General features: G+C 51.2%; 1 protein-coding gene across 1 annotated transcript in view; it reads left to right on the plus strand.

Moving 5' to 3' along the window:
• Positions 1-16,102, plus strand: part of AQR (aquarius intron-binding spliceosomal factor) — a 245,522-nt gene that overhangs the window by 22,951 nt on the left and 206,469 nt on the right. The window contains exons 5-7 of the mRNA XM_075330613.1: positions 2,986-3,106; positions 10,694-10,837; positions 11,132-11,200. Of these exons, the coding sequence (XP_075186728.1) occupies positions 2,986-3,106; positions 10,694-10,837; positions 11,132-11,200 (334 nt within the window). The remainder of the gene's footprint in view (positions 1-2,985; positions 3,107-10,693; positions 10,838-11,131; positions 11,201-16,102) is intronic.

The following is a 16,102-nucleotide window of genomic DNA, read 5'->3' on the forward strand; positions in this document are numbered from 1 at the left end:
AACAACCTACGTCCAAAATGAGCAACGATATTTGGGAAATGGACGACGTGTCAACAATCAACGATTTGGTGAGTATTTTGCATCGTTAGCGGTCGCTCGTACGTGTCACGCGCAACGACATCGCTAACGAGGCTGGATGTGCGTCACGAATTCCGTGACCCCAATGACATCTCGTTAGCGATGTCGTTGCGTGTAACGGGGCCTTTAGACAATCACCAATGGCTCAAACCCCAAGATATGCATAGCTCCAGAGACAGAGCGTACTACAGATGCAGGGAAAAGCCTATACTCTGTATTATATCTGTACTCCGCTTTGTGTGAGCTGTGTGCTGCTGTCTTTTGAGTCACAAACATCTTAGTTTCTTTGATTGGGGTGGTAATAGCATCCGGACCTCCACTAATGTGCTTGCAAATAAGGGTTAACATAATTACAACAGGTGAAATAAGTAATGAACATGTCACCAATTTTCTAAGTAAATATATTTCGGTAACAACCCATTCCAATCCACACAGGAAAGAAATCAAACCGCAGATGGCCATAAATTATGTGTAATAATGAGAAATGACACAGTGAAAAAGTATTGAACACAAGAAGAAAGAAAAGTGCAAAAAAAACATGGAAAGTCATAACACCAGCTGAAATCTATCAGTAGTTAGAAATCCTGCCACTTAGTGGAAAATATCAGCTGATGGCCTATAAAAAGGTGTCTCATTACCATGGTACCACTCGAGAAACAACTTATAATGGGTAAAATAAGTGAGCTGCCTCAACTCCTTCACAACCTTAATGTTGCAAAACATACTGATGGCATTGATTTGCAGAAGAATTTCTAAACTACTTAATGTTACAGTGAGCACTGTTGGGGCCATAATCCAGAAGTGGAAAGAGCATCATTTCATCAAATACTGGCCACAATCATGTGCTCCTGGCAAGATTTCAGACAGAGGAGGTAAAATAATTATCAGAAGAGTTGTCCAAGAGCTAAGAACCACCTGTGGAGATCTACAGAAAGACCTAGAATCAGGAGGTACAATTGTTTCAAAGAAAACAATAAGTAACACACTCACCCTCCATGGCCTGGATGCACGCTCACCATACAAGACTCCATTGCTGAACAAAAAGCATGCTCAAGAATGTTTAAAGTTTGCTCAGCAACATTTAGACAAGCCTGCAACTTACTGAGAGCATATAGTCTGGTCAGATGAGACCAAAATTAAACTCTTTGGCTGCCATTATACACACCATGTTTGGAGACAATAAGGCAAATCACCCCAAAAACACCAAGAACAATGAGGTGTGGAGATGGGAACATCATGATGTGGGGCTGTTTTTCAGCATATGGCACTGGCAAACTTCATATCATAGAAGGAAGGATGAATGGACAAATATACTGAGGCATTCTTGATAAAAATCTGCTGCCATCTACGAGGATGATGCAGATGAAACGAGGGTGGACATTTCAGCAGACCATGATCCCAAACACACAGCCAAGGAAGCTCTTGATCTGTTTCAGAAAAAGAAAATAAAGCTGCAAGTATGTCTGAGCTGATCATTTGATTTGAATCCAATAGAAGATATATGGACAGAACTAAAGCTCCGCGTTCATAGAAGAACACGGGACCTTCAGGATGTGAAGAGTGTTTGTGTGGAAGAATGGCCCAAAATCACACCTGAACAATGCAGGCGACTAGTTTCTCCATACAGGAGGCGTCTTGAAGCTTCATCACCAACAAACATGAACTATTACATTTCAGTAAGCGAGTTCAATGCTTTTTCTCTGTGAAATTTTTTTATTTCTTTGTCGCTCCATTGGGAGACCCAGACAATTGGGTGTATAGCTTCTGCCTCCGGAGGCCACACAAAGTATTACACTTTAAAAAGTGTAAACCCCTCCCCTCTGCCTATACACCCTCCCGTGGATCACGGGCTCCTCAGTTTTATGCTTTGTGTGGAAGGAGGCACACATCCACTCATGCATTCTCATATTAGTTATCTCCTTGCCTTCATTTTGCCCTAATCCAATTCACCAATGTGAAAAGGATTTGCACTCCTTGGATCTGGTTAGAGCACTCCGAATCTACGTGTCTCGCACGGCGCCCCTGCGTCGTTCAGATGCGCTCTTTGTCCTTGTCGCTGGCCAGCATAAGGGTTCGCAGGCTTCCAAGTCAACCTTGGCTCGGTGGATCAAGGAACCGATTCTTGAAGCCTACCGTTCTTCCGGGCTTCCGTTTCCTTCAGGGCTGAAAGCCCATTCTACCAGAGCCGTGGGTGCATCCTGGGCATTGCGGCACCGGGCTACGGCTCAGCAGGTGTGTCAGGCAGCTACGTGGTCTAGTCTGCACACTTTCACGAAACACTATCAAGTGCATACCTATGCTTCGGCAGACGCCAGTCTAGGTAGGCGAGTCCTTCAGGCGGCGGTTGCCCACCTGTAAGAGGGGGCCGTTTCGGCTCTTTTTATTGAGGTATTCTTTTACCCACCCAGGGACTGCTTTTGGACGTCCCAATTGTCTGGGTCTCCCAATGGAGCGACAAAGAAGAAGAGAATTTTGTTTACTTACCGTAAATTCCTTTTCTTCTAGCTCCTATTGGGAGACCCAGCACCCGCCCCTGTTCCCTTCGGGCTGTTGTTCTTTTGTGTACACATGTTGTTCATGTTGATTTGTTCTTATGGTTATGGTTTCAGTTCTCCGAACATCCTTCGGATTGAATTTACCCTAGACCAATTTATAAGTTTTCTCCTTCCTGCTTTGGCACCAAAACTGAGGAGCCCGTGATCCACGGGAGGGTGTATAGGCAGAGGGGAGGGGTTACACTTTTTAAAGTGTAATACTTTGTGTGGCCTCTGGAGGCAGAAGCTATACACCCAATTGTCTGGGTCTCCCAATAGGAGCTAGAAGAAAAGGAATTTACGGTAAGTAAACAAAATTCCCTTCGTTTTGTCCATGTTGGGTTGTAAACAATGTTGTTTGCTTTTTTTATAGTCAGTACTTGGAAAACTACCTGTGGTTGAATTACTCGCCTGATGTATCCAGTAGACCCTACCTCATGTCCATCTGCTGTATGGTAAATGAGAAGTTTCGGGAGAATGTCCCTGCATGGGAGGTAAGAACTGTGAAGTCTTGGCATTTCCTTTATTTAAAGCACCACTCCAGTGTTTTGGTTTTTTTTTAAAGGGACATGTCACCAGATTTTGGCCTTTTAAACTAAAACTAGCACCTTTTATAAAATCTTCCGCCCTGTATGTAAATTGTCGGGTCCTATGGGCGTCCCAATCTGCGCATCATGTCCCTCCTTTTCGCCCTCCTCCTGTGCTGATTTACGTGGATTACTCCTCAGACGGCATCTACGTAGGTGGGCAATATCTCCATATTCCCGGCTCGCGCAGGCGCACTTCGCTCTGCTCTATTGCAGGCAGAGCTGAAAACACAGGTGCGCCTGCGCGAACCGGCGAGTTCCCTGCGCAGGCGCAAGATTTTGCCCGGCGATGCAGATGAAGCGGGTGACGTCATCCAAATCGCCGTCAAAATAAGTTATGGGAGGACTTCTTTAACTTTACTCCCCTAAATCTGCCCCTATAATGCTAACACCACGTCTGTTTTCTTCGGCGCTCTATTGGGAGACCCAGACGATTGGGTGTATAGCACTGCCTCCGGAGGCCACACAAAGCAATTACACTAAAAAGTGTAAGGCCCCTCCCCTTCTGGCTATACACCCCCAGTGGGATCACTGGCTCACCAGTTTTCTGCTTTGTGCGAAGGAGGTCAGACATCCACGCATAGCTCCACTGTTTGTAGTCAGCAGTAGCTGCTGACTATATCGGATGGAAGAAAAGAGGGCCCATATGGGGCCCCCAGCATGCTCCCTTCTCACCCGCGGTGGTGCTTGTAAGGTTGAGGTACCTATTGCTGGTACAGAGGCTGGAGCCCACATGCTGTTTTCCTTCCACATCCCCTGGAGGGCTCTGTGGAAGTGGGATCTTGCCGGCCCCCAAGCCCTGGGGCCGGGCTCCATCCACAGACCCAGAGAACCTGCTGGATTTGGAGCGGGAGTGCCGTTCAGGGACAAGGCCCTGCAACTTTCAGGTACTCTGTGTCCCCGGCAGGCACGGACACTCTCAAGGCTTGCTGAGCGTTATAGTGCGCCGGGGACAGTAGCGCTGTGCGCTGGGGTTAGGTCACTGCAGCTTTGCTGAGTGACGTTACATGTTGGGAACTGCTGCGCCGACCGCTACTGGAGCGGCGGCGCAGCTGCGACTTGTGGTGCGCCGGGGACTTTGCGCCGACCGCGCTTTTACGGCGGCGGCGCTTCTAACTTTAGCCCCGGCTTCTGCGGCCTAGCGCCGCTTCGTTCCCGCCCCCACCCTGTCAATCAGGGTAGGGGAGAGACGCTGCTCAATAGGCAGCGCCGAGGGCTGGAGCTTTATTTACATGCTCCAGCCCTCTCACTAGGCACAGTGGGAAGCAGGCTTCCCGCTCTTCGTCTGTATACGCCCAGGGCCCGCCCCCCCTCTCCACAAGGACGCCGGCAGCCATTACACATGCGGTCTGGCTGGGGAAAGGCAGCAGGCTCTGGGAGACCCAGACTAAAGGGATTTCGGCGCCCACACACCCGCTCCTAAGCGGGCGGTAAGCAGCACTTTAGTGCTGGCCCCACTTGTGCCTCAGTGTTATATTAGTGTACTTTTTTCTTGGTACCATATATATATATATTTGCACTGTAAGGTCGCTTCTTGGCTGGACACCCTGTACTGCTCTGAGGAGGCAGCAACATGTCATCCGCAAAACGCAAGGGTGCCAAGGCACAGGCTGTGTACACTGTTTGTACTGCATGTGGGGCTAATCTACCAGCAGGCTCCAACGACTCTCATTGTGTGCAATGTTCAGTCCCAGTGGCACTTCGTCAGCCAGAGCCTATTGTGGTGGTAGCCCAGGCAGAGACGCCTGTGAACCCTGCCCCGGTGACGGGGACAGACTTTGCAGTTTTTGCTGATAAAATGTCTGTGACTATGGCAAAAATCCTGGAGACCTTGCAGTCCAGGCCAGTTGCTCAGACCATGGACACTGCTGTGTCTATGCTCTCCGGTCCCCCTCAGTTGGAACTAATCCGTACTTCAGGGGGGTCTCAAGCATCACAGGCTGAAGTCTCTGACTCAGATGACAGTCCCAGGCAGCCTAAGCGAGCTCGCTGGGAAAGACCCTCCACGTCTTCACACTGCTCAGGGTCTCAGCGACAAGAGTCTCTCTGTGATGAGACTGAGGACGGTGATCAGGATTCTAATCCTGAGGCCCCTCTCAATCTGGATGCCCCTGATGGTGACGCCATGGTTAATGACCTTATATCGGCAATTAATAGGCTGTTGGATATTTCTCCCCCAGCCCCTTCTGCAGAGGAGGCAGCTGCACAGCAGGAGAAGTTCCATTTCCTATATCCCAAGCGTAAATTAAGTGCTTTTTTGGACCACTCTGACTTCAGAGAATCGATCCAGAAACACGACGCTCATCCAGACAAGCGTTTCTCTAAACGTTCTAAGGATACCCGTTATCCTTTTCCCTCTGAGGTGGCCAAACGCTGGACCCAGTGTCCAAAGGTGGATCCCCCAATTTCCAAGCTTGCGGCTAGATCCATAGTCGCAGTAGAGGATGGCGCTTCACTTAAAGATGCCAACGACAGACAGATGGACCTTTGGTTGAAATCTGTCTATGAATCTATCGGCGCGTCGTTTGCTCCAGCATTCGCGGCCGTGTGGGCACTCCAAGCTATTTCAGCTGGTTTAGCACAGGTGGATGCTTTCATACATCCAGCAGTGCCGCAAGTGGCGTCCCTAACTTCGCAAATGTCTGCGTTTGCGACCTATGCTATCAATGCTGTCCTAGAATCTACGAGCCGTACCGCTATGGCGTCCGCCAATTCTGTGGTTTTGCGCAGAGCCTTGTGGTTAAAGGACTGGAAAGCAGATGCTGGTTCCAAAAAATGCTTTACCAGCTTGCCATTATCTAGAGACAGACTGTTTGGTGAGCCATTGGCTGAAATCATAAAACAGTCCAAGGGTAAGGACTCTTCCTTACCACAGCCCAGAGCAAGTAAACCTCAACAGAAAAAGTGGCAGTCGAGGTTTCGGTCCTTTCGAGGCTCGGGCAAGGCCCAATTCTCCTCGTCCAAAAGGACTCAGAAAGAACAAGGGAGCTCAGATTCCTGGCGGGCTCACTCACGCCCCAGGAAAGCAAATGGAGGAACCGCTTCCAAAGCGGCTACCTCATGACTTTCGGCCTCCTCCCTCCGCATCCTCGGTCGGTGGCAGGCTCTCCCGCTTTTGCGACATTTGGCTGTCACAGGTCAAAGACCGGTGGGTAACAGACATTCTGTCTCGCGGGTACAGAATCGAGTTCAGTTCTCGGCCTCCACTTCGGTTCTTCAGAACCTCCCCACACCCCAACCGAGCAGATGCCCTGCTGCAGGCGGTGGACTCTCTAAGAGCAGAAGGAGTCGTGATCCCTGTCCCCCCTCACGAACGGGGGCGAGGATTTTACTCCAATCTCTTTGTGGTTCCAAAAAAGGACGGCTCCTTCCGTCCTGTTCTGGACCTAAAACTGCTCAACAAGCATGTGAACGCCAGGCGGTTCCGGATGGAATCCCTCCGCTCAGTCATTGCCTCAATGTCTCAAGGAGATTTCCTAGCATCAATAGACATCAAAGATGCTTATCTCCACGTGCCGATTGCTACAGAGCACCAATGCTTTCTACGCTTCGTGATAGGAGACGACCATCTTCAGTTCGTAGCTCTGCCATTTGGTCTGGCGACAGCCCCTCGGGTGTTCACCAAGATCATGGCGGCAGTGGTAGCAGTCTTGCACTCTCACGGACACTCTGTGATCCCTTACTTGGACGATCTACTGGTCAAGGCACCCTCTCAAGAGGCATGCCAACTCAGCCTGAATGTTGCACTGGAGACTCTCCAGGCGTTCGGGTGGATCATCAACTTCCCAAAGTCAAATCTGTCACCGACCCAATCACTAACGTATCTTGGCATGGAGTTTCATACCCTCTCAGCGATAGTGAAGCTTCCGCTGGACAAGCAGCGGTCTCTACAGACTGGGGTGCAGGCTCTCCTTCAAAGTCAGCCGCACTCCTTAAGACGCCTCATGCACTTCCTCGGGAAGATGGGGGCGGCAATAGAGGCGGTTCCGTTTGCGCAGTTTCATCTGCGTCCACTTCAATGGGACATTCTCCGCCAATGGGACGGGAAGTCAACATCCCTGGACAGGAAAGTCTCCCTTTCCCAGACGGCCAAAGACTCTCTGCAGTGGTGGCTTCTTCCCACCTCATTATCACAGGGAAGATCCTTCCTACCACCGTCCTGGGCGGTGGTCACGACAGACGCGAGTCTGTCAGGGTGGGGAGCAGTCTTTCTCCACCACAGGGCTCAGGGTACGTGGTCTCAGCAGGAGTCCACCCTTCAGATCAATGTTCTGGAAATCAGAGCAGTGTATCTTGCCCTACTAGCCTTCCAGCAGTGGCTGGAAGGAAGGCAGATCCGAATTCAGTCGGACAACTCCACAGCGGTGGCATACATCAACCACCAAGGGGGGACACGCAGTCGGCAAGCCTTCCAGGAAGTCCGGCGGATTCTGATGTGGGTGGAAGCCACAGCCTCCACCATATCCGCGGTTCACATCCCCGGCGTAGAAAACTGGGAAGCAGACTTCCTCAGTCGCCAGGGCATGGACGCAGGGGAATGGTCCCTTCACCCAGACGTGTTTCAGGAAATCTGTCGCCGCTGGGGGGTGCCGGACGTCGACCTAATGGCGTCACGGCACAACAACAAGGTCCCAACCTTCATGGCACGGTCTCGCGATCAAAGAGCGCTGGCGGCAGACGCCCTAGTGCAAGATTGGTCGCAGTTCCGGCTCCCTTATGTGTTTCCACCTCTGGCACTCTTGCCCAGGGTGCTACGCAAGATCAGATCCGATTGCAGCCGCGTCATACTTGTCGCCCCAGACTGGCCGAGGAGGGCGTGGTATCCGGATCTGTGGCAGCTCACGGTCGGCCAACCGTGGGCACTCCCAGACCGACCAGACTTACTGTCCCAAGGGCCGTTTTTCCATCGGAATTCTGCGGCCCTGAACCTGACTGTGTGGCCATTGAGTCCTGGATCCTAACGTCTTCGGGATTGTCCCAAGGGGTCGTTGCCACCATGAGACAGGCTAGGAAGCCCACGTCCGCTAAGATCTACCACAGAACGTGGAGGATATTTTTATCCTGGTGCTCTGCTCAGGGAGTGTCTCCCTGGCCATTTGCATTGCCTACCTTTCTTTCTTTCCTGCAATCTGGGTTAGAAAAAGGTTTGTCGCTCGGCTCCCTTAAAGGTCAGGTCTCGGCGCTATCCGTCTTTTTTCAGAGGCGTTTGGCACGCCTTCCTAAGGTGCGCACGTTCCTACAGGGGGTTTGCCATATCGTACCCCCGTACAAGCGGCCGTTAGATCCATGGGATCTGAACAGGGTACTAGTTGCCCTCCAGAAGCCGCCCTTCGAGCCTCTGAAGGAGGTTTCACTTTCTAGACTATCACAGAAAGTGGCTTTTCTGGTAGCGATCACATCTCTTCGGAGAGTGTCTGAGCTGGCAGCACTATCATCCAAGGCTCCCTTCCTGGTCTTCCACCAGGACAAGGTTGTGCTGCGTCCTATTCAGGAGTTTCTCCCGAAGGTGGTATCCTCTTTTCATCTTAATCAGGATATCTCTTTGCCTTCGTTTTGTCCTCATGCAGTTCATCGGTATGAGAAGGATTTACATTTGTTAGATCTGGTGAGAGCACTCAGAATCTACATTTCCCGCACGGCGCCCTTGCGCCGTTCGGATGCACTCTTTGTCCTTGTCGCTGGTAAGCGCAAAGGGTCGCAGGCTTCTAAGGCCACCCTGGCTCGATGGATCAAAGAACCAATTCTTGAAGCCTACCGTTCTGCTGGGCTTCCGGTTCCATCAGGGCTGAAGGCCCATTCTACCAGAGCCGTGGGTGCATCCGGGGCATTACGACACCAGGCTACGGCTCAACAGGTGTGCCAGGCAGCTACCTGGTCGAGTCTGCACACTTTCACCAAACATTATCAGGTGCATACCTATGCTTCGGCGGACGCCAGCCTAGGTAGAAGAGTCCTGCAGGCGGCAGTTGCCTCCCCGTAGGGGAGGGCTGTCTTGCAGCTCTAACATGAGGTATTTCTTTACCCACCCAGGGACAGCTTTTGGACGTCCCAATCGTCTGGGTCTCCCAATAGAGCGCCGAAGAAGAAGGGAATTTTGTTACTTACCGTAAATTCCTTTTCTTCTAGCTCTTATTGGGAGACCCAGCACCTGCCCTGTTGTCCTTCGGGATTGTTGGTTTGTTTGCGGGTACACATGTTGTTCATGTTGAACGGTTTTCAGTTCTCCGATGTTACTCGGAGAGAATTTGTTTAAACCAGTTATTGGCTTTCCTCCTTCTTGCTTTTGCACTAAAACTGGTGAGCCAGTGATCCCACTGGGGGTGTATAGCCAGAAGGGGAGGGGCCTTACACTTTTTAGTGTAATTGCTTTGTGTGGCCTCCGGAGGCAGTGCTATACACCCAATCGTCTGGGTCTCCCAATAAGAGCTAGAAGAAAAGGAATTTACGGTAAGTAACAAAATTCCCTTCTTTATACTGTGTCAATATCTTTGTACTGTACATTGTAAAACTTTCCTGACAAGTGCTTAGATGGTGAACTTCTCCCCTGAAGCACACATGCAATTTTCATTTTGACCTTTACATTTTTTTCCCCTCATTTTTGCTCCATCCATTACCTATTAGGCTGCTGAGTGCTGTTCTCGGCTTTCTTCAGGAGCTCCATAGAGAATAAATGGAGCAACGGTCGGTCATCTTACCTTCTTCTCCTTTCTGTAATAGGGATAAAATATTCTGATCAGTGCAACTCCCAGCTGTCAGATCTCCACCGATCAAGTGATCACCATTCCTGCATATACATGATGATAGTGTGTTTTCACCAGACAATCTCTTTAAAGGACACCTGGCATATCCTATGGTGATATTACCCTGCAGATATAGGGTTAATCTGCAGGCTTTTCGTAGTATGAAGATGCTCGGTTGCAATACTGAACTTGCAGCACGTGGTTGAAAATTTGCTTTTATTTTTCCCAGGAGCCACCGGCTTTCAGTCATGCAGGTGTTTTCGAAGCAACTGCAGTCCCCGCTCACAACAATGAGAATAGTTGCTGTGAGCACGACCCGGTCCTTGACCTAGTAGGCTCTGTACTACAGATACTTTGCACAGCTGGCTGTCAGTCAGGGACGGGGCGTGCTTACAGCCATCGTTCTCATTGTTGGGAGCAGTGATTGGAGTTGTTGTGTTCACACCTGCATGACTGAAAGCCAGCGGCTCCTGAGAGAAATAAAATCCAGTTTCTTACTGGTGCCACACTTTCCGTACAGCAGTGGGCACCTTCATAATGCAAATAATCTGCAGATTAACCCTATATCTGCAGGTTAATAGCATTTTTGAACATTACAGGTTCCTTGTAAAGCTTTCTTTGGTAATTAATAGACTCATGATGTGTGTTGTACACTGTGTGGGGTTTGCCTTTGTACTATGTTGAAAAGTGTTATGTTGTGTATACAATATACTTTTCTTTCTCTGAAAAATATATCTTTATATCTAATTTTCAGACTTTCAAGAAGAAACCAGAGCAGTTTCCTTCATTCTTCAAGTGTATCCTCGAGGCATCGGTGGCTGAAGAGTCCGAGAGGGACTTCTCGTTACACGAGCGCACCATTTTACTTCTGTTCTTGGATCACTGCTTCAACAGTCTGGTGAGTGTCTGCATTTAGGCTAGGATGTGCCGTGCCGCTGTCCGACCTCCGATATGGAGAGACACTGCTGCATGCCAGGTGGGAGCGCAATCGTCTGACACCCCACGTATCCCGTACATGTCCCATGCTAATCAATAGGGCATATTCGCAATAAGACCTGAAACATTGTAGGATTTAGAGGGTATTCACAGGTTGTAATGAAAGCTGTAGCACAGATGCAGTCCAGTTTCCTTTTTTGGGAAAATCCTCTATTGAATACTACATCCCCCGATAACCTAGTGCATCTTTTTACAGGAAGTTGATTTAATCCGTGGACAGATCCAGCAGCTGATTTCTCTGCCGATGTGGATCTGCCTGCAGCCGGTAAGTATGGGAAGGCTTGACTGGCATATCGTTTTTGCGTGGACTTTATATTTAACCCCTTAATGACCGCGGGCGGTAAAATAACGTCCTACCTGTCAAAGGGTTAATATGCTCCTGCTGCAGCCGGCAGCAGCGGGAGATCGGTGCACATTTCAGCTAATTTATACAGCTGAGGTGTGTGCCCGCTAGGCACAAGTAGAATCGTTATCCGCCCATGATGTTTAACCCCTTAAATGGCGCTGTCACTAAGTGACAGCGCCATTATGAACGCGAGCGCTGTAAACCTATACATACCGCCGAAACCGGAAGTCACGTGACGTGACTGAGAGCTGGGTTAGACCGCAAATGAATATATCTGCTGTTCACAGCTATGTACCTGTGATCAGCAGATATGGCAGAGGGATCAGATTGCTGATCCATATAGTCTTCTAGGGGACCTAGAAAAATAAAAAAAAAAATTTAAAAAAAAACCTAAAAGTTCAAATCAACTCCCTTTCACCCCATTGAAAATTAAAGGGTTAAAAAAACCCCCTTATTTGGTATTGTCGCATTCACAAATACCCGATCTATCAAAATATAAAATCAATTATTCTGATCGGTAGACGTCGTAGCAACAAAAAAAATTCCAAATGCCAAAATTACGTTTCTTTGTCGCTCCATTGGGAGACCCAGACAATTGGTTGTATAGCTACTGCCTCCAGAGGCCACACAAAGTATTACACTAAAAAGTGTAAACCCCTCCCCTCTGCTATACACCCTCCCGTGCATCACGGGCTCCTCAGTTTTTATGCTTTGTGCGAAGGAGGCACACATGCACGCATAGCTCCACATCTTAGTCAGCAGCAGCTGCTGACTATGTCGGATGGAAGAAAAGAGGGCCCATATTAGGGCCCCCAGCATGCTCCCTTCTCGCACGCCCACGGCCCCCTCCTTCCCACAGAGCGCCGGCAGCCATTACTGTCAGCACTTCTGACGCTGGAGAGGAGAGACACCAGGGAGGCCCAGGCAGGGATTCTGGTGATCACACATATCTATATATATATGCTTCTATGCTATACATGTATGGTCGCACTGTTGAATTTGGCTACTCCGAGGAGAAGCCTTACAGTCCTCCCGGGCACTGTTCAATCATTACCGCCCCCGGACCTGCCAGTCAGGGGGAAGGGCGGGACAGTCGGGCTGACGCCCACATTGAGGGCCGGAGCACACTTCGCTGTCCTCCGCCCCCCTCACTATTCACGCTACGGCACTGATCCCCGCAAGGTACTCAGTGTCCCCTTAGGGACGGTGCAGAGAGCACCTTCGCCTCAGACTTGGCGACTACCGCACCGACCGCGCCTGCTGGCCGGCTGCGGTCTGTAACTTTAGCTCCCGGCTTTTGCGGCCTAGCGCCTTAAACTTCCGCCCCTGGCCCTGCCAGTCAGGGGGAAGGGCGGGACGGTCAGTCGGAGGCTAGCAGTGACGGCTGGAGCACACTTGGCTGTTCTCCGCCTCCCTCACGTTTCACTCAGGGCACCAGATTCCCGCTTTTGGGGTTACGCCCACGGCTCCCCCATCCACTGTACGCCGACAGCCTTGTTTTCAGCAGCACATACTGCTTCAGGGTCGGTACACCAGGGGGCTTCTTCTCGATGCTGGGCCCCCTAGAGTGATGAACTGTATATGTGATGCACTGTATATATGGATATATAATGTTTGTATGCAGTTTCACAGTTCGGCGGTACATATGTATCCTCAGTGATCACTGTGAACATTGCTCGGGCCATGTGGCTCTCGCTCAGCCGGTGTCGGGGGCACTGTTGAGCTTCGCCGGCGTTCCCTGTCCAGGCGGCAGGGACAGAGTTACAGCTTGCTGAGAAACTCTCTGGGTCATTTTCACTATCCATGTCTCAGGCTATGGACAAATGGTCGGCTAAGAGACTAGGAGTTTGCAGTCCAGCCCGGCCCCTTACACAGGCCCCGGGCACTGCGGGATCGCCCCAGGCCTCTATCGGTCTGCGACGAAGCGTGTTCCTGGGGTGGCCTCTAGTTATTACGTGGTGAACTCCAGCACGAACCGCAGTCCCAGTCCGGCTAAGCAGCCTTGCTTGGAATCTTCCCCGACTTCTTCAAGGGTCTCAGCTTGAGGACCCTCTAGAGGATGGGGCGGAGGTCGCAACCCAGGACTCTGTCCGGACGTGGCTCTCAAGGCTTCACAGATACTGTCCAGAAGCACAGAACGCCTTATAACACACGTTGTCCCTTCCCCTCTGACGTTGTTCAGGTTTGGGCTCAGTGTCATAAAGTGCCCTCCAGTCTCTTGACCGGCGGCTAGATCTGTAGTAGCAATGGCTGGCGGGCCCACGCTCAAGAATGCCACGGACAGACAGATAGAACTCCTAATGAGATCCATCTATGAAGCCATAGGCGCGTCCGTTGCCCCAGCCTTTGCAGGGGTGGGCACTCCAGGCTATTTCAGCTGCTCTGCTCAGATCAATGCGGTCATCCTGTGCTTCGCAATTAGCGTCTTTGACGTCTCAGGCGATGGTATTTTCATCCTCCGCCGTGCACAGAGGACCTTTTCTGCATGGCGGTCCAGGTCAGGGGAGTGGTCCCCACATGTCCAAGAACGATGTAGGAGACATTCTGTCTTACGGTCACAGGATAGAGCTCAGTTCTCGTCCTCCGACTCGTTGCTTCAGAGCATCTACGTCCCCCGAACGAGCCGATGCACGTTTCCAGGCGGTGAACACTCCGAAGGCAGGAGGAGTTGCGATCCTCGTTCCCATTCAAGAACGTAGTCGCGGTTTTTTACTCCAGCTTGTTCGTGGTACCAGATAGGACGGATGACTCCGCCCTGTTCTGGACTTCACACTGCTCAACGGACAGAGAACCTGACGGTTCCGGATGGAATCTCTCCGCTTGCCATCGCCTTTGATGGCCCAAGGAGGCTTCCTAGCATCAATCGACATCAGGGATGTTTATCTCCACGTGCCGATTGTACCAGAATATCAGCGCTTCCTGCGCTTCGCCATAGGGAACGAACACTTTCTGTTCGTGGCACTAACTGCCGGCCTGGTGACAGCCCTACGGGCCTTCACCAAAGTCATGACAACGGTGGTAGCGGTCCTACTCTCTCAGGCAATCTGCTGGTCAAGGCCCCCTCTCGGGTGGCATGCCAACACAGCTTCCGCTGGACAAACAGCGTTCACTACTGACAAGGGTGCAATCGTTCCTTCGGCCCAGTCACACCCTTTGAGGCGCCTCATGCACTTCCTAGAGAAGTTGGTGGCAGCTCCGTTTGCGCAGATTCATCTGCGCACACTTTATTGGGACTTTCTCCGCAAATGGGACAGCAAATCGACGTCCCTCGACAAGAACGTTGCTCCTTCTCGGGCAGCCATGGCCTCCCTTCAGTGGTGGCTTCTTCCCACTCTTGTCGAAGGAAAAATCCTTCCTGCCCACATCCTGGGCTGTGGTCACGGCGGACGCGAGTCTGTCAGGGAGTCTTCCTCCGCCACAGGGCTCAGGGTACATGGACTCAGCAGAGTCCTCCCTACAGATCAATGTTCTGGAGGTAAGGGCAGTGTTCTAGCCCTAAAAGCGTTCCAGCCATGGCTGGAAGGCAGGCAGATCCGAATTCAGTCGGACAACCCCACGGCGGTGGCATACATCAACCACCAAGGCGGCACAAGCAGTCGGCAAGCCTTCCAGCAAGTCCGGCGGATTCTGCTGTGGGTGGAAGCCACAGCCTCCACCATCTCCGCAGTTCACATCCCGGGCGTAGAAAACTGGGAAGCAGACTTTCTCAGTCGCCAGGGCATGGACGCAGGGGAATGGTCTCCTCGACGGACGTGTTTCAAGAGATTTGTTGCCGCTGGGGGAAGCCGGACGTTGACCTATTGGCGTCCCGGCACAACAAGGTACCGGCATTCATGGCACGTTCTCAAGATCACAGAGCTCTGGCGGCAGACGCATTAGTTCAGGATTGGTCGCAGTTTCCACTGCCTCACGTATTTCTCCTCTGGCACTGCTGCCCAGAGCGTTACGCAGGATCAGATCCGACTGCCGCCGCGCCATCCTCGTCGCTCCAGACTGGCCGAGGAGGTCGTGGTACACGGATCTGTGGCATCTCACGGTAGGCCAACCGTGGACACTACCAGACCGGCCAGCCTTGCTGTCTCAAGGGCTGTTTTTTCCATCTGAATGCTGCGGCCCTCAACCTGACTGCGTAGCCATTGAGTCCTGGATCCTAGCGTCTTCAGGGTTATCTCAAGAGGTCATTGCCACTATGAGACAAGCCAGGAAACCAACGTCCGCCAAGATCTACCACAGGACGTGGAAGATCTTCTTATCCTGGTGCTCTGCTCAGAGTTTTACTCTCTGGCCATTCGCCTTGCCCACTTTCTGTCCTTCCTTCAATCCGGAATGGAAAAGGGGTTGTCTCTCGGTTCCCTCAAGGGACAAGTTTCGGCGCTTTCTGTGTTGTTTTCAAAAGCGTCTAGCCAAACTCCCTCAGGTACACACGTTCCTGCAGGAGGTTTGCCACATAGTCCCTCCTTACAAGCGTCGGCTAGAACCCTGGGATCGGAACAGGGTGATACCGGCTCTTCAGAAACCACCCTTCGAGCCAATGATTGATATTCCTTTCCACGACTTTCGCAGAAGGTGGTCTTCCTAGTGGCAGTCACGTCACTCCGCAGAGTGTCTGACATAGCAGCGCTGTCATGCAAAGCCCCCCTTCCTGGTGTTTCACCAGGATAAGGTGGTTCTGCGTCCGGTTCCGGAACTTCTCCCGAAGGTGGTATCCTCTGTTCATCTCAATCAGGATATCTTCTTACCTTCTTTTTGTTCTCATCCGGTTCACCAATGTGAAAAGGATTTGCACTTGTTAGGACTGGTGAGAGCACTCAGACTCTACAT

Source organism: Anomaloglossus baeobatrachus, chromosome 12 (genome assembly GCF_048569485.1).
Source record: "Anomaloglossus baeobatrachus isolate aAnoBae1 chromosome 12, aAnoBae1.hap1, whole genome shotgun sequence".
NCBI classification, from domain to species: domain Eukaryota; kingdom Metazoa; phylum Chordata; class Amphibia; order Anura; family Aromobatidae; genus Anomaloglossus; species Anomaloglossus baeobatrachus.